The following is a 19,235-nucleotide window of genomic DNA, read 5'->3' on the forward strand; positions in this document are numbered from 1 at the left end:
CTTTTCGACTGTGAGCCCACTGTTGGGTAGGGACTGTCTCTAGATGTTGCCAATTTGTACTTCCCAAGCGCTTAGTACAGTGGTCTGCACATAGTAAGCGCTCAATAAATATGATTGATTGATTGATTGATTGGTTGTGTTCTCTGTCTCCCCCTTCTAGACTGTGAGCCCACTGTTGGGTAGGGACCATCTCTACATGTTGCCAACTTGTACTTCCCAAGCACTTAGTCCGGTGCTCTGCACACAGTAAGCGCTCAACCAAGATGATTGAATGAATGACAGTAATCGCTCAATCAATACGATTGAATGAATGAATGTATATGTATATATGTTTGTACATATTTATTACTCTATTTATTTATTTTACTTGTACATATCTATTCTATTTATTTTATTTCGTTAGTCTGTTTGGTTTTGTTCTCTGTCTCCCCCTTTTCGACTGTGAGTCCACTGTTGGGTAGGGACCGTCTCTAGATGTTGCCAACTTGGACTTCCCAAGCGCTTAGTCCGGTGCTCTGCACACAGTAAGCGCTCAATCAATACGATTGATTGATTGATTGATTGATTCCTTCCCTTCCCCACAGCACCTGTATATATGCATATATGTTTGTACAGATTTATTACTCTATTTATTTATTTATTTATTTTACTTGTACATATCTATTCTATTTATTCTATTTTGTTAGTATGTTTGGTTTTGTTCTCTGTCTCCCCCTTTTCGACTGTGAGCCCACTGTTGGGTAGGGACTGTCTCTAGATGTTGCCAATTTGTACTTCCCAAGCGCTTAGTACAGTGCTCTGCACATAGTAAGCGCTCAATAAATACGATTGATTGATTGATTGATTGATTGGTTGTGTTCTCTGTCTCCCCCTTCTAGACTGTGAGCCCACTGTTGGGTAGGGACCGTCTCTCTATGTTGCCAACTTGGACTTCCCAAGCGCTTAGTCCGGTGCTCTGCACACAGTAAGCGCTCAACCAAGATGATTGAGTGAATGAAAGTAATCGCTCAATCAATACGATTGAATGAATGCATATGTATATATGTTTGCACACATTTGTTACTCTATTTATTTATTTATTTTACTTGTACATATCTATTCTATTTATTTTATTTTGTTAATATGTTTGGTTTTGTTCTCTGTCTCCCCCTTCTAGACTGTGAGCCCACTGTTGGGTAGGGACTGTCTCTAGATGTTGCCCACTTGGACTGCCCAAGCGCTTAATCCGGTGCTCTGCACACAGTAAGCTTTCAATAAATACGATTGATTGATTGATGATTGATTGATTGAATGAGTGAATGAAGGGGCCGAGCCCTCCCCCTCCCGCCCCTCAGCCGCCTCAGTGCCCCGCAGGAGGGAAGGCCGCCTCAGGGGGCGGAGCCGCCTCCAGCGCATGCGCAGAACGGGCCCGGGAAGGGGGGGGGCGATGACGTCAGGTGTGCGCGTGGCTCCGGGCCGCGCAGGAACAGCTGGTCCCGGGGAGCGCAGGGAGGGAGGGAGCCGGGAAAACCGGGAAACCGGGAAAACCGGGAAGAGCCGGGGCCCCCGCGCTGCACCAAGCGGCCGCCTCCACCTCCTCCTCCTCTTTGCACCATGTTCGCCCAGCTGGAGCGCTGCGAGACCGAGTGGCACGAGCTGGAGGGGGAATTCCAGGAGCTGCAGGTAGGGCCCCGGCTGCAATCAATCCACCCATCCAGCGTATTGATTGAGCGCTTACTGTGTGTGCAGAGCACTGGACTGAGCGCTTGGGAAGTCCAAGTTGGCAACAGAGAGAGACAGACCCTACCCAACAGTGGGCTCACAGTCTGAAAGGGGCTGCACCCCTTGCACCATTCATTCATTCACTCAATCGTATTGATTGAGCCCGGCTGCAATCAATCCACCCATCCATCATATTGATTGAGCGCTTACTGTGTGTGCAGAGCACTGGACTGAGCGCTTGGGAAGTCCAAGTTGGCAACATATAGAGACAGACCCTACCCAACAGTGGGCTCACAGTCTAAAAGGGGCTGCACCCCTTGCAGCATTCATTCATTCACTCAGTCGTATTGATTGAGCCCGGCTGCAATCAATCCACCCATCCATCATATTGATTGAGCGCTTACTGTGTGTGCAGAGCACTGGACTGAGCGCTTGGGAAGTCCAAGTTGGCAACATATAGAGACAGACCCTACCCAACAGTGGGCTCACAGTCTAAAAGGGGCTGCACCCCTTGCAGCATTCATTCATTCACTCAGTCGTATTGATTGAGCCCGGCTGCAATCAATCCACCCATCCATCGTATTGATTGAGCGCTTACTGTGTGTGCAGAGCACTGGACTGAGCGCTTGGGAAGTCCAAGTTGGCAACATATACAGACCCTACCCAACAGTGGGCTCACAGTCTAAAAGGGGCTGCACCCCTTACACCATTCATTCATTCACTCAATCGTATTGATTGAGCCCGGCTGCAATCAATCCACCCATCCATCGTATTGATTGAGCGATTACTGTGTGTGCAGGGCACTGGACTGAGCGCTTGGGAAGTCCAAGTTGGCAATATATAGAGACAGACCCTACCCAACAGTGGGCTCACAGTCTAAAAGGGGCTGCACCCCTTGCACCATTCATTCATTCACTCAATCGTATTGATTGAGCCCGGCTGCAATCAATCCACCCATCCATCATATTGATTGAGCGCTTACTGTGTGTGCAGAGCACTGGACTGAGCGCTTGGGAAGTCCAAGTTGGCAACATATAGAGACAGACCCTACCCAACAGTGGGCTCACAGTCTAAAAGGGGCTGCACCCCTTACACCATTCATTCATTCACTCAATCGTATTGATTGAGCCCGGCTGCAATCAATCCACCCATCCATCGTATTGATTGAGCGATTACTGTGTGTGCAGGGCACTGGACTGAGCGCTTGGGAAGTCCAAGTTGGCAATATATAGAGACAGACCCTACCCAACAGTGGGCTCACAGTCTAAAAGGGGCTGCACCCCTTACACCATTCATTCATTCACTCAATCGTATTGATTGAGCCCGGCTGCAATCAATCCACCCATCCATCGTATTGATTGAGCGATTACTGTGTGTGCAGGGCACTGGACTGAGCGCTTGGGAAGTCCAAGTTGGCAATATATAGAGACAGACCCTACCCAACAGTGGGCTCACAGTCTAAAAGGGGCTGCAGCCCTTGCACCATTCATTCATTCAATCGTATTGATTGAGCCCGGCTGCAATCAATCCACCCATCCATCGTATTGATTGAGCGCTTACTGTGTGTGCAGAGCACTGGACTAAGCGCTTGGGAAGTCCAGGTTGGCAACATATAGAGACGGTCCCTACCCAACAGTGGGCTCACAGTCTAAAAGGGGCTGCACTCCTTGCACCATTCATTTCATTCATTCATTCAATCGTATTGATTGAGCGCTTACTGTGTGCAGAGCACTGGACTAAGCGCTTGGGAAGGACAAGTTGGCAACCTCACAGTTTGGGGCTGCCCCTCCTGGGATCCATGCAGACGCTCCTCTCCCGCGGCCCAGGCTGCCACTGATGGGCCGGGCATGGCCCTCGGGCACGCGGGCGGAGGGCCAGGATGAAAAATAATTAATCATTCAATCAATCGTATCTGTTGAGCGCTTACTGTGTGCAGAGCACTGTACTAAGCGTTTGGGAAGTACAAGTTGGCAACATCTAGAGACAGTCCCTACCCAACAGTGGGCTCACAGTCTAAAAGGGGAAGACGCGGGCGGAGGGCCAGGATTAAAAATAATCAATCAATCGTATCTATTGAGCGCTTACTGTGTGCAGAGCACTGGACTAAGCGCTTGGGAAGCACAAGTTGGCAACATATAGAGACGGTCCCTACCCAACAGTGGGCTCAATCGTATTGATTGAGCGCTTACTTTTATTCTCTATATAGGTCATTCATTCACATGCCATTCATATATATATATTCATTCACTGTCTCTATGTTGCCAACTTGTACTTCCCAAGCGCTTACTACAGTGCTCTGCACACAGTAAGCGCTCAATAAATACGATTGATTGATTGATTTCATTCATTCAATCGTATTGATTGAGCGCTTACTGTGTGCAGAGCACTGGACTAAGCGCTTGGGAAGTCCAAGTTGGCAGCAGATAGAGACGGTCCCTACCCAACAGTGGGCTCACAGTCTAAAAGGGGGAGAGGCGGGCGGAGGTCCAGAATTAAAAATAATCAATCAATCAATCGTATTTATTGAGCGCTTACTGTGTGCAGAGCACCGGACTAAGCGCTTGGGAAGTACAAGTTGGCAACAGATAGAGACAGTCCCTACCCAACAGCGGGCTCACAGTCTAAAAGGGGGAGACAGAGAACAAAACCAAACGTACTAACAAAATAAAATAGAATAGATATGTACAAGTAAAATGAATAGAGTAATAAATATGTACAAACATATATACAGGTGATATACATATATACAAAATCGGAAGGTTCACTTCCAAAACAGGGCAGGGGGAAATCTAAACTTCAACCAATGATCAGTGGCATTTACTGAGTGCTCACTAAGTGCTGAACACTGCACTAAGCTCTTGGAAGAGCACATCCAAAGCGAGACCCAAAAATAATAATAATGAAACCATAATGGTATTTGTTAAGCGCTTACTATGTGCAAAGCACTGTTCCAAGCGCTGGGGAGGTTACAAGGTGGTCAGGTTGTCCCACGGGGGGCTCACAGTCTTCATCCCCATTTTACATTTGAGGGAACTGAGGCACAGAGAAGTTCAGTCAATCAATCAATCGTATTTATTGAGCGCTTACTGTGTGCAGAGCACTGTACTAAGCGCTTGGGAAGTACAAGTTGGCAACATATAGAGACAGTCCCTACCCAACAGTGGGCTCACAGTCTAGAAGGGGGAGACAGAGAACAAAGCCAAACATATTAACAAAATAAAATAAATAGAATATACATATATATAATGTATTTACAATGACAAATGTAAGTTTTCTAGAAGAAAAGTTCATTCATTCATTCGTACAAGTACAAGCACTTACTGTGTGCATTGAGCGCTCTCCCTCTTCCCCCTCTCCATCCCCACCGTCTTACCTCCTTCCCTTCCCCACAGCACCTGTATATATGTTTGTACATATTTATTACTCTATTTATTTATTTTACTTGTACATATCTATTCTATTTATTTTATTTATTTATTTTGTTAATACGTTTGGTTTTGTTCTCTGTCACCCCTTCTAGACTGTGAGTCCACTGTTGGGTAGGGACTGTCTCTGTATGTTGCCAACTTGTACTTCCCAAGCGCTTAGTACAGGCTCTGCACACAGCGCTCAATAAATACGATTGATTGATTGATTGAAGACTGTGAGCCCCCCGTGGGACAACCTGATCACTTTGTAACCTCCCCAGCGCTTAGAACAGTGCCTTGCACGTAGTAAGCGCTTAATAAATGCCATCGTTATTATTCTAACAAGTTGGAAACATATAGAGACGGTCCCTACCCAACAGTGGGCTCGCAGTCTAGAAGTGAAGTGACTTGCCCAAAGTCACACAGCTGACAGCTGGCGGAGCCGGGATTTGAACCCATGACCTCTGACTCCAAAGCCTGTGCTCCTTCCACAAGGTGATCAGGTTGTCCCACAGGGGGCTCAGTTTTAATCCCCATTTTACAGATGAGGTAACTGAGGCACAGAGAAGTTCATTCATTCATTGATTCAACCGTATTGAGCGCTTACTGTGTGCAGAGCACTGTACTAAGCGCTTGGGAAGTACAAGTTGGAAACACATAGAGACGGTCCCTACCCAACAGTGGGCTCACAGTCTAGAAGTTAAGTGATTTGCCCAAAGTCACACAGCTGACAGTTGGCGGAGTGGGATTTGAACCCATGACCTCTGACTCCAAAGCCCTGGCTCTTTCCACTGAGCCATGGTTGCCCCGGGGTCCCCGCGGAGCCAGGACGCCCCTGTCACAGGACAAAAGCTCCCCCCTTCCCAGCAGCGCTTAGAACAGTGCTTTGCACATAGTAAGTGCTTAACAAATGCCATCATCATCATCATCATTTTACGACCCCCACCCCTGTAAGAGCCGGTTGCAAGGGCATATCATGCCCGCCTCCGTGCCCCCTGCCGCTCCTCTTCCTTCCACCGTACCCTCCTCCTCTGTACAGATTTATTACTGTATTCATTTTACTTGTATATATATTTACTATTCTATTTATTTTGTTAATGATGTGCAGTTAGCTTTAATTCTATTTGTTCTGATGACTTGACATCTGTCCATGTTTGGTTTTGTTAATAATAATAATAATAATGGCATTTGTTAAGTGCTTACTATGTGCAAAGCACTGTTCTAAGCGCTGGGGAAGATACAAGGTGATCAGGTTGTCCCACTTGGGGCTCACAGTCTTAATCCCCATTTTACAGATGAGGGAACTGAGGCCCAGAGAAGTTAAGTGACTTGCCCAAAGTCACCCAGCTGACAATTGGCAGAGCTGGGATTTGAACCCATGACCTCTGACTCCAAAGCCCGTGCTCTTTCCACCGAGCTACACTGCTTCACCAATAATAATGGCATTTATTAAGCGCTTACTGTGTGCAAAGCATTGTTCGAAGCGCTGGGGAGGTCACAAGGTGATCAGGTTGTCCCACGGGGGGGCTCACAGTCTTAATCCCCATTTTACAGATGAGGTAACTGAGGCGCAGAGAAGTTAAATGACTTGCCCAAAGTCACACAGCTGACAATTGGCGGATCCGGGATTTGAACCCTTGACCTCTGACTCCAAAGCCCGTGCTCTTTCCACTGAGCTACGGTGCAACTGCAGCGTGTTTTCAGTCTCCCCCTTCTAGACTGTGAGCCTGTTTTTGGGTAGGGACCCAACAACCTAGAAAAGTTAGATGGTATTCATTCATTCATTCATTCAATTGTATTTATTGAGCGCTTACTGTGTGCAGAGCACTGGACTAAGCGCTTGGGAAGTCCAAGTTGGCAACATATAGAGATGGTCCCTACCCAACAGCGGGCTCACAGTCTAGAAGGGGGAAACAGACAACAAAACAAGGCATATTAACAAAATAAAATAAATAGAATAAATATGTACAAATAAAATAAATAAATTGAGTAATAAATGCATACAAACATATATACATGTATACAGGTGCTGTGGGGGAGGGGGGAGGAGGTAAAGGGGGGGAGGGGATCAGAGCCACTAGCTGGGGGAGAACCTCCTTCCCTCCTGTGCCCAGGAGCTGGAGGGCAGGGGAGTGGGGGAGTGAGGAGCCATGATGATGATGATGATGATGATGATGGCATTTATTAAGCGCTTACTATGTGCAAAGCACTGTTCTAAGCGCTGGGGAGTTTACAAGGTGATCAGGTTGTCCCACGGGGGGCTCGCAGTCTTAATTCCCATTTTACAGATGAGGGAACTGAGGCCCAGAGAAGTGAAGTGACTTGCCCAAAGCCACACAGCTGACAAGTGGCGGAGCCGGGATTTGAACCCATGACCTCCGACTCCAAAGCCCGGGCTCTTTCCACTGAGCCACGCTGCTTCCCCATCCCACTTAAACCTCTGTCTTAACTCTGCATCCCTTCCCCCTTACCCCGCTGGAGTCCATGATCTCAGATGCATCCATCAGTCAGTGGCATTTATTGAGTGCTTACTGTTGTGCAGAGCATTCATTCATTCAATCCGTGGCTCAGTGGAAAGAGCACGGACTTTGGAGTCAGAGGTCATGGGTTCAAATCCCGGCTCCGCCAATTGTCAGCTGTGTGACTTTGGGCAAGTCACTTCACTTCTCTGGGCCTCAGTTACCTCATATGTAAAATGGGGAAGAAGACTGTGAGCCCCCGTGGGACAACCTGATCACCTTGTAACTTCCCCAGCGCTTAGAACAGTGCTTTGAACATAATAAGCACATAGTAAATGCCATCATTATTATTGTTATTCAATCCTATTAAGTGCTTCAGTGGATAGAGCACGGGCTTTGGAGTCAGAGGTCGTGGGTTCAAATCCCTGCTCTGCCAATTGTCAGCTGTGTGACTTTGAGCAAGGCACTGCTGTGCCTCAGTTACCTCACCTGTTAAATGGGGACTAAGACTGTGAGGCGCCCCTTGGGACAACCTGATCACATTGTAACCTCCACAGTGCTTAGAACAGTGCTTGGCACATAGTAAGTGCTTAACAAATGCCATTATTATTATTATTATTATCATGTGCAGGGCACTGGATTAAGCACTAGGGAAAGTACAGTACAGCAATAAAGTGACAGTCCCTGCCCACAATGAGCTCACAGTCTAGAGCCCTGCACTAGACTTCACTGCACTAAGCGCTTGGGTGAGTATGGTATAATAATAATACTGAGTTGGTAGAGGCATTCCTTGCCCACAAGAAGCTTATAGTCTAGAGGATATGACCCCTGCCCTAAGGAGGCGGCCGCAGTGGATTAGGGAGGGCCGAAAGGAGAGCTGATGGGTGGCAGTGGCTGGCAAGAAAGGGGCAGAGTGAGGGTAGTGGCCGAGGCAGGCTTTCCAGGGGAGGTGGGATGCAGAATCCCACCAGCTGTCCCCCTCACCTGTTGCCCGGGGACTCCTCTCTGCTCAGGAACGGTTCCCAGTGCTCTCTGCCCCCTTCAGAGAGGCACAGCCGCTCTTTCTGAAATGACTTTGGGTCCTGCTTGCTCTTGGGATGTAGGTCTTTGAGTGTTGGGGCCCGGGCAGTGCCCTCTTTGCCCACCTTCCCCACCCTTGCCTGGCCCAGGCTATCAGGCCGCTCCGGCTGAGCTGGGCACTGCTGCAGTGTGAGCTTCGGCGTTGCGGGTGGCAAGTGTCGGCCCCCGGAGTCCTTGCTCGCTGACAGTGACACCCAGACTTGTCCCCTAGAGTTGCTTCTCCTCCTCCTTCCCCTCCCCCTCACCTGGTGGCTGTCATCTTTGCACAGATTGGGGCTCTCCAAGTGGGGAGGAGCCACCCCCCAAGCCTCGGGGGTGGCACCAGGTTATTATTATATGTTGCCAATTTGTACTTCCCAAGCGCTTAGTACAGTGCTCTGCACATAGTAAGCGCTCAATAAATACGATTGATGATGATTATTAGGGAATGGCCTAGGAGGCCTCCACTCATAATGAGAGAGCTGAAGGGGACTTGGATCTTCTCTCAGGGTATGCACTTTTTAGGGCAACAAGGGGTACAAATGGATAACTAGACAGAGGACATATTGGGCAGAGCCTGGGGCCTGACTTTTTTCCTCCCTTCTCCCAGTCCAACCATCGCCCAGCACTTAGGTTCCCCCTCACACAGCAGGTAAGTGGCAGAGGAAGGATTAGAACCCAGGTCCTCAACTCCCAGACCCATTCTTTTTTGGCCACACTGCTTCTCTAAAACCTCCCCTGCCGCTCCGGCAATTCTCCCATCTTTTCCAGCAATATCTCAAGAAATCTCCTGCCTTCTCTCAAAACCCACCCCGTCCACCTGCACATCCAACCATCTTACCTCCTTCCCTTCCCCACAGCACCTGTATATATGTATATATGTTTGTACATATTTATTACTCTATTTATTTTACCTGTACATATCTATTCTATTTTATTTTGTTAGTATGTTTGGTTTTGTTCTCTGTCTCCCCCTTTTAGACTGTGAGCCCACTGTTGGGTAGGGACTGTCTCTATATGTTGCCAACTTGTACTTCCCAAGCGCTTAGTACAGTGCTGTGCACACAGTAAGTGCTCAATACGATTGATTGATTGATTGATCCAACCCCTTTGCACTATATCAAAACACTTGCCCACCTCCAAGAGGCCTTCTCCCACTAAGCCCTCCTTTCCTCAGTTCTCTCTCCCTTCTGCATCACCCTTGTACTTGGATCTGTAACCTTTGAGCACTTGATATTCACCCCACCCTCAGGACTTATGTCCATGTCTGTAATTTTGTTAATGTCTGTCTCCCCCTCTAGACTATAAGCTCCCCTTGGGTGGGGAATTTCTCTGCCAAGTCTTTTATATTGTACTTTCTCAAGTGCTTAATACAGTGCTCTGCACCCAGTAAGCACTCAGTAAACTCCATTGTTTTCCTTAGGCATACCTTATTTTAATCCCATCTTCCCTGCTAGATTTGTAAACTCCTTGAGGACAGGGATCATGTCGGTTTACTCTTCCATAATCTCTCAAACACCTAGTACAGCATCTACTCAGTAAATGCCATTTTGTTGATTGTGTTGATTAGTGAGTCAGTCAGTTGTATTTGTTGAGCATTTACTGTTTGCAGAGCACTGTACTAAGCACTTGGGAGAGTACAATATTACAGACACATTCTCTGCCACAAGTTTACAGTCTAGAGGGGAGACAGACATTAATATAAATAAATAAATTAGAGATATGTACATACATATTGGGCTGGGAGGGGGATGAATAAAGGGAGCAAGTCAAGGCAACACAAAAGGGAGTGGAAGAAGAGGAAAAGAGGGCTTAGGGAAGGCTTCTTGGAGGAGATGTGCCTTCAATAAGGCTTTGTAGGTAGGGGAGAATAATTGTTGGATATGAAAAGGGAGGGTGTTCCAGGCCAGAGGCAGGATGTGGGCAAAGTAGACGAGATTGAGGTACAGTGAGTAGGTTGGCATTAGAGGAGCGAAGGTTGCAGGCTGGGTTGTAGTAGGAGAGTAGCAAGGTGAGGCAGAAGGGGCAAGGCGATTGACAGCTTTAAAGCTGATGGCAAAGAGTTTCTGTTTGATGCGGAGGTGGATGGGCAACCACTGGAGGTACTTGAGGAGCAGGGAAACACGGACTGAATGTTTTTGTAGAAAAATGATCCAGGCAGGAGAGTGAAGCATCAATTGGGGTGGGGAGAGACAGGAGGCAGGGAGGTCAGTAAGGAGGCTGATACAGTAATCAGGGTAGGATAGGATAAGTGCTTGGGTAGCAGTTTGGATGGCGAGGAAAGGGCATTTTTGCTATATTGTGAAGGTCGAATGGACAGGATTTAATGATGGATTATATATGTGGGTTGAAAGAGAGGAATCAAGGATAACACCAAGGTTACGGGCTTGTGAGACAGAAAGGATGGTGGTGCTGTCTGCAGTGATGGGAAAGTCAAGGGAAGAGTAGGGTTTAGGTGGAAAGAAATGGAGTTCTGTTTTAGACGTGCTAAGTTTGAGGTGACAGGAGAATATCTAAGTAGAGATGTCATGAAGGTAGGCGGAAATGTGAGACTGCAGGGAAGGAGAGAGATCAGGGCTGGAGTTATGGGAATCATGATGATGATGATGGTATTTGTTAAGCATGTACTATGTGCCAAGCACTGTTCTAAGTGCTGGGGTAGATACAAGGTAATCAGGTTGTGCCATGTGGGGCTCACAGTCAATCCCCATTTTACAGATGAGGTAACTGAGGCACAGAGAAGTTAAGTGACTTGTCCAAAGTCACACAGCTGATAAGTGGTGGAGCCAGGATTAGAATCAATGACCTCCGACTCCCAAGCCCATGCTCTTTCCACCAAGGCACGCTGCTTCTAATCATCTGCATAGAGGTGGCAGTTGAAGCCATGGGAACGAATGAGTTCTCCAAAGGAGTGGGTGTAGAGGGAGAATAGGAGACCACAACTGAACTTTGAGGGACACCCACAGGTAGGGGGTGGGAGGCAGAGGAGGAGCCTGCGAAAGAGACTGAGAATGAGGGGCCAGAGAAGAGGAGAACCAGGAGAGGACAGTGTGAGTGAAGCCAAGATTGGATAATGTTTCCAGGAGAAGGGAGTGGTCGACAGTGTCAAAGGCAGCTGAAAGGCCATGGAGGGTTAGGATGGAGTAGAGGCCATTGGATTTGGCAGGGTGATCATAGGTTTCTGTGGAGTGAAGGGGACAGACACCAGATTTGAGGGGGTCAAGAGAAGAATTGGAGGAGAGGAATTTGAGACAGCGGATGTAGACAACTCCCTCAAGAAGTTTGGAGAGGGAATGGTAGGAGGGTGATGAGGTGAGAACTGGATGGAGACATGGGGGTCAAGGGAGGGGTTTTTTTAGGCTAAGGGAGATATGGAAATGTTTAAAAGCAGTGGGGAAGAAGCCATTGAAGAGCACACAGTTGAAGATGGCAGTTAAGGAGGGAAGAAGGAGGGGGCAAGTGTTTTGATATAGTGCAAAGGGGTTGGATGTGCAGGTGGAGGGGGGTGGGTTTTGAGAAAAGGCAGGAGATCTCTTGAGATATTGCTGGAAAAGATGGGAGAATTGCCGGAGCGGCAGGGGAGGTTTTAGAGAAGCACGGTGGCCAAAAAAGAATGGGTCTGGGATTCGAGGACCTGGGTTCTAATCCTTCCTCTGCCACTTACCTGCTGTGTGAATTTGGGCAAGTCACTTCCCTGTGCCTCAGTTCCCTCATCTTCGAAATGGGGATTCAGTACCTGTTCTCCCTCCTACTTAGGCCGTGAGTTGAGTGTGGAACTTGATTTATCATGTATCTACCCCAGCGCTTAGTACAGTGCCTGGTATATAGTAAGTGCTATAGTAGTAACCACAAATGTTGCTGGTATTATTATTATTGTGGAGCGGGGCCTCTCTTGTCTGGGCTTCTTTCTGGAGGAGTCAGTGCAGAAAAAGGAGTTCCCCTGTGCCCGGTTCTAGAATGGATTCCCTCTCTGAGTCCAAGCTTGCAGCTCTCGTGTTTTGGTAGAATGCCAGAGGTAGCTAGGCTTCTGGTTATTTGACTTAAGATGGATGGGTTTCCCCTCCTGCCCCTCAATCCTCACCTTCTCTGAGGGACCACCATAGGGGCTTCCAGATGTTGGGAGAGAGGCGCAGAGTGGTGGTGGTTTGTTCCAGGCCCAGGGGTGTGTGTGATTTGGGGGGTTTATGGTGGTTGGGAAAGGAAGGAATGAGGCAGGTGAGGAAGTGTAAATTGGGGGAGAGGAGGTGGTGGCGGCTGTGGTAGTAGGGTGGTAGTAATAGTTCAGAAGGCCATGGGTTCTAGTCCTGGCTTCACCTCTTGTCTGCTGTGTGCCCTTGGGCAAATCACTTCACTTCTCTGGGCCTCAGTTCCCTCATCTGTAAAATGAGGATTGAGGGTGCGAGCACCATGTGGAACAGGGACTGTGTCCAACCTGATTTGCTTGAATCTATCCCAGTGCTTAGTCCAGTGCTGGCACATAGTAAGCGCTTAACAAATACTATAATTATTATCCATGTCTGCACCTCAGCTCTCCCTTTAATAATAATAATAATACTTAATGATAATGATGGTATTTGTTAATTGCTTACTATGTGCCAAGCACTGTTCTAAGCACTGCGGTAGATACCGAGTAATCAGGTTGGCCTACGTGGGGCTCACAGTCTTAATCCCCATTTTACAGATGAGGTAACTGAGGCACAGAGAAGTTAAGTGGCTTGCCCAGGGTAACACAGCAGACTAGTGGCAGAGTCGGGATTAGAACCCATGTCCTCTGACTCCCAAGCCTGTGCTCTTTCCACGTAGCCATGCTGCTTCTCTAAGCCTTCTTCTTTAATAATTAATAATAATAATTATGGTATTTAAGTTTCTACTGTGTGCCAAGCACTGTTGTAAGCACTGGGGTAGATACAAGGGAATCAGGTTCTCCCTCGTGGTTCTCACAGTCTTAATCCCTATTTTACAGATGAGGGAATTGAGGCCCAGAGAAGCGTGGTTTAGTGGAAAGAGCACGGGCTTGGGAGTCAGGTTGTGGGTTCTAATCCGGGCTCTGCCACTTGTCAGCTGTGTGACCTTGGGCAAGTCACTTAACTTCTCTGTGCCTCAGTTACTTCATCTGTAAATGGGGATGAAGACTGTGAGCCCCACGTGGGATAACCTGATTACCTTGTATCTACCCCCAGCACTTAGAACAGTGCTTGGCGCATAATAAGCGCTTAACAAATGCCAACATTATTATTATTATTATTAAGTGACTTGCCCAAAGTCACACAGCTGATGAGTGGCAGAGTCAGTATTAGAACCCATGACCTCTCACTCCCAAGCCCGGGATCTTTCCACTAAGCCACGCTGCTTCTCTCCTCTTTAGACTGTGAGCTGAAGCAGGGAACCTCTCTGTCAGGCTGACGGAGCCAAAGAGCTTTTCTTGCCTCATATTTCCTCCCTCCTTTATTCTCACCAAATCCCCTACACCTCCAAGAGACATTTATATTGTCTGTCTCCTGCTGTAGACTGTAAGCTCATTGTGGACAGGGAAAGTGTCTAATAACTCTGTATTCTCCCAAACGCGTAGTACAGTGCTCTGCACATAGTAACCTCTCAATAAATGTCATTGATTGGGGGAGATGTGGGGATCCATCCCTGCTCTCCACCCTGAAGTCAAGGGAGTATGTGGGACAGTGTGAGCAGCAGCTGGTGCCCCCATAGTGCAGATGCCTGTGCCCAGGCCAGGGCACAACAACAACACAACAACTCCCTGACTTCCCTCACTCCAGAGACAAGAGGTGGTGGAGGAGCAGTTTTGACACTTCTGCTCTCTGCAATTAATGCAATTAATGGCAATTAGAGAGCAAGTCTTGGCAGGCCGAGCCTGTGAGGAGTAATTTAGGAGTTGTTGTGTTCCTGGCCACATGGTTGGTGATGCAGTGATGAGAGGCACTGTTAACTGTTAACTTCTAGACTGTGAGCCCGTTGTTGGGTAGGGACCGTCTCTATATGTTGCCAACTTGTACTTCCCAAGCGCTTAGTACAGTGCTCTGCACACAGTAAGCGCTCAGTAAATGCGATTGAATGAATTGAATGAATGAATGAATTCTTGAAGAAACTGGAGTCTCTTCTCCAGACCTCTATGGTGAGACCCTGATCCGTAAGGAATGGGCTATTTGCCCTCTCCCAGACCCATATCTTAAGATGTGTGTAGGAGAGACTGTTAGTGGAATGAGCAAGGGGCTGAGATTCAGGAAATGCATGTTCTAAACCCAGTTCTACCTTTTGCCAGCTGTGTGGCCCTGGACAAGTCACTTAACCTCTCTGAACTTGTTTCCTTGTCTGTAAGATGGGGATAAGATACCAGTTCTCCCTGTCTTTTCAGTTGAATCCTGTGTGCTTTGACTTGAGTGCTTACTGTATGCGAAGCATTATGCTGATAGTACTGTGGTAGATACAAGATGACCAGATCTGACACAATTCCTGCCCCACAAGGGGCTTACAAAGAGAGAGAATGGGTATTTCATTGCCATTTCAGAGATAGGGCACTGGCCCAGAAAAGTTAAATGATTTTTCCAAGGTCATGCATCAAGCAAATGGCAGGACCAGTGTTAGAACCTAGATTTCCTGCCTTGGGTTCTTTCCAGGATTCTCTTGTATCTGATCCAGTGTTTAGCATAGTGCTTGGAGCATAACAATAATATTTACAAGTGCCCCCTGAAGGACAGGGACCATGTCTAATTCCCACCTGTGTCTTTTCTTCCAGCCTGTAGTACAGTGCTCTGCATCCAATAAGCACTTCATAAATGATATTACTACTGAATATTTACTGTGACACTATTCTGTCTGCTTCCCTCTTCTTAGTAGAGTAAGAGTTTTGAGCACCATTCAGTACTGTCATTAAGGCTTGGGATGGAGAGGTACCTTTTTAACCATTAAAGCCCTGGTTACACCCACGGTAATGTGTCAGTGGCTCCCTTTCCTTCTGAGACGCATGTGAGCCAAGATAAATTCCATGCTCGCCCTCTGTTCTCTTCCATTTCTGGGGGAATGTCTTCAGGGACACCCAAACAGGAAGGAAAGGGGATTTATTTATTTTTTTTAGGTAGGCAGATGAGAGGGGTGGGAGGGGGAAATTCCACAGTTATATTCAGCTTCCCTAAATCCTCTCTTCCCACAATGCCAGGGCCTGTTTGCTGAGGAGCTTGCCTTCTTTCAAAAATGACTTGTCTGGATTATTAGGTGTTTTCTGGGTAATGGCCTGTGCTGGGGCTCTCTTGTCATCTGGACAGGACTAGACTGTCATGTTTCAGCCCAAAGCCGAATGCAAAATGCACAGATTTCCATGGTGTGCAGGGTGACCCCGAGGGTCACTAATTGCCGCCGTGGGTAATTAAATTTCCTTCCTTTACCATGTGTGCTCCTAGCCTACGCCCTTCCATTCCAAGGGAGCCAGGAAGCCTGCCTTTGGTCAAAGAAGAGGAGGGCAGACAATCCCGTCAGCCTGGAGCAACAGAGGGAGTGGGTGGGCTGGCCCCGGTTCTGGCCTGCTGCCCATTCCAAGTGCCCGGCCAGAGCTGGACGAGGCCCAGGGGTCCAGCACGCATCTCCCTGCCCCGAGCGGGAGCGCACCTGCCTGGTGACCTAGTTTTCTCTTTTCCTGCACTGCAGGCCACCTGGGCCCTCCACCTGTGCTGGCCACCAAGTCCTTCTGCCGACTGCAAAGTCAAACTCGGGGTGGACTCCTCTAGGCATTAACTTGGACTGCCCCTGGAACAGAATGGAGAGGGGAAAAAAGCAGTTGAATCCTTTGGGACCCTCCCTCTTTTTACCTCTTCCAAGAATTTGACCAGAGAGAGGTTCTTTGTTTTAAGTTGCAGTGCTTGCAATGTTGAGTCAGTGGCATCTACTGAATACTTACAGTACTAAGCACTTGGGAGAGCACAGTAGAATTACAGGCATAGTCCCTGCCATCAAGGGAGGAAGTAGACACTAAAATAGATTGCATATAGGAGTGCAAAGATATGCCTCATGTCTAAGTTCCCAAGTGCTTAGGTGATGTGGAAGTGCTGAGGGAGCAGCTGGGAGGTAGGAGATACAGGGTGAGGAGATGATAAATTTATTGGGGAAAGCCTTCCTGGAAGAAATGTGACTCTGCCAATTGCAGTGTCTGCAGGGCTCCCACTTCTTACCGAAGGTAGAGGGGCTGGCTCATGTCCTCAGGGAGCTGGGCTTGAGTAGGAGAGTCAGGAGGTCCAGGAAACTGGGTAGGTAGTGAGGAGGAGGATGAAGAGAAGGTGAAGTTGTTTTACTGATGATTGATAGCTTGGCTCCAAACATTCAGGTAATTGAGGCCAAAGTGTATTGTTTGGTCTTTGCCACCTGGAGAATTTGCCTGTGTAGATATTGCTTCTTTTTCCTCCGAATTAGTCTCAGCAGGAAATCAGTTTCAGGATACTCCAAAGAAGACTTTCTCTCAGACACTCTGAATCCAACTCTTTGTGGGTGACTGACAGGACCCTCTCTCCCCCGCCCAACCCCCCTTATTGCCTCCAAACGATGATAGTCTTCTCTTCCAATTCTCAGATGTTTTTTCTAGAAAGTAATTTTGGGTTGGTGGTGGTTGATACTGGAGCTGATAGCCTCTCTCATTAAGCAAGCTGAGACAGCATGAACTCCAGAGCCCTTCGTTGCCATACTGAATATGTTTCAAGGTTCTTATTCTGGGCTCTCTACAGTCTGCAGAGGAGACTAAGTCCCCATCCTCCAACTGCTGAGAGTCTAATGAGGGCAGGATGGGCACAGATCATCAATTTCGGTTTTAGCTCTTGCTGTTGTTGTGGCCAGGCTTTGGAGCCAGGGGAGTGGCATACTGGTTGGGCAGGCTGAGGCAGGGATCCCACACTTCTCCTTTGCAGTCAGAGAGGTCTTCCTAAAGGAAGTGTGCCGCCCTGGAGTCAAGCTTGGAGGGATGTGGAACTGGAGGTGGGAGTGTATTCCGGAGGGAGGAGCAGGAGCGGTGATAAAAAGATGAAGTGCTCTGCAGACAGTAAGTGCTCAGTAAATAGGATTGAATGAATGAGGAAGTCTGTCACCGGCCTCTGTGGAAAGAGGCACCGGAATAGAGATGAAAGAGGCCAGGTTGCCTGGAATGGATTGATGAAAGGGCTCAAAACCAAGGACAAGGAGTTTTCCAAATGCCTGGATATTGTATCCTGTAGCAGCCCTTTGGCCTTGATCGCTCAACTGACAGATTCTAGCAATTCCTATCACTAGGATATAGGGGCCATAGGGGCCCGCCAGATGGGGATGGTGGAGGTGGCAGTGGTGGCCCCCACAGCTTTTTCAGTTAGACTTCCAGACTTGCTCACCTTGCATCTCTAGAAAGGTTTGACAGTTTCCAGTCAGGTTATAAATGATCCAAAATGGGGGCTTTTTGGCCTATAAGCCCTTATCTCCTAAAATCCCTGCTGTCCCCATCTCATCCCTCCTAAATTCCTTGCCTAGCTCTGCCTCATCTTTTTTTTAAGTGGTACTTAAGTGCTTACTGTGTACCAGGCACTGGTCTAAGCTCTGGGGTCGATATGCGCTAATCAGGTTGGAAACAGTCCCTGCCCCACATGGGGCACCCAATCTTAGTCCCATTTTACAGATGAGGGAACTGAGGCCCAGAGAAGTTAAATGACTTGCCCAAGGTCATACAACAGACAAGTAGAGGAGCTGGGATTAGAACCCAGATCTTTCTGACTCCCAAGCCCATGGCCCTGTTCACTATACCATCCTGCTTCTCCCCGTCCCCAGACCCCCACCCCTTGAAAAGTTGATACCCCTGTAGGGGGCTATGCTAAAGAACGCTGATAAAGATCATGTATTTGTTACTATTAATCAATGATACTCATCGAGCACTCCTGTGTGCAGAGCACTAAAGTCAGTGTTCGGAAGGGTACAGTAGAGTTGAGTACCAGGAGGTTACCTGCCAGCAGGGGAGGCAGGAATTATAAACTACAGATAGAGGAGGCCCCCAAGTAGAAGCACCTGTACCCAAGTGCTGCGGGAATATCAGTGTGGGAGATGTGGAATGCCTTTGAAGGTGAAGGAGGGTCACACGGGTAGCTCTCATCCTATCCCGTCTGGACTACTGCATCAGCCTTCTCTCTGATCTCCCATCCTCGTGTCTCTCCCCACTTCAATCAATACTTCATGCTGCTGCTCGGATTATCTTTGTCCAGAAACGCTCTGGGCATATTACTCCCCTCCTCAGAAATCTCCAGTGGCTACCAGTCAATCTGCGCATCAGGCAGAAACTCCTCACCCTGGGCTTCAAGGCTGTCCATCACCTCGCCCCCTCCTACTCACCTCCCTTCTCTCCTTCTCCAGCCCAGCCCGCACCCTCCGTTCCTCCGCCGCTAATCTCCTCACCGTACCTCGTTCTCGCCTGTCCCGCCATCGACCCCCGGCCCACGTCATCCCCCGGGCCTGGAATGCCCTCCCTCTGCCCATCTGCCAAGCTAGCTCTCTTCCTCCCTTCAAGGCCCTGCTGAGAGCTCACCTCCTCCAGGAGGCCTTCCCAGACTGAGCCCCTTCCTTCCTCTCCCCCTCGTCCCCCTCTCCATCCCCCCCATCTTAC

General features: G+C 48.3%; 1 protein-coding gene across 2 annotated transcripts in view; it reads left to right on the top strand.

Annotated features, from left to right (window-relative positions):
- The first annotated feature begins 1,517 nt into the window (after nt 1–1,517).
- The window catches only part of TMEM120B (transmembrane protein 120B), a 50,948-nt gene continuing 33,230 nt past the window's right edge, over nt 1,518–19,235 (top strand). For both annotated transcript variants that reach the window (XM_038762967.1, XM_038762968.1), the window contains exon 1: nt 1,518–1,662. In XM_038762967.1, the coding sequence (XP_038618895.1) occupies nt 1,594–1,662 (69 nt within the window). In that variant the 5' untranslated portion in view covers nt 1,518–1,593. The remainder of the gene's footprint in view (nt 1,663–19,235) is intronic.

Source organism: Tachyglossus aculeatus, chromosome 21, assembly GCF_015852505.1.
Source record: "Tachyglossus aculeatus isolate mTacAcu1 chromosome 21, mTacAcu1.pri, whole genome shotgun sequence".
Lineage (NCBI taxonomy): Eukaryota > Metazoa > Chordata > Mammalia > Monotremata > Tachyglossidae > Tachyglossus > Tachyglossus aculeatus.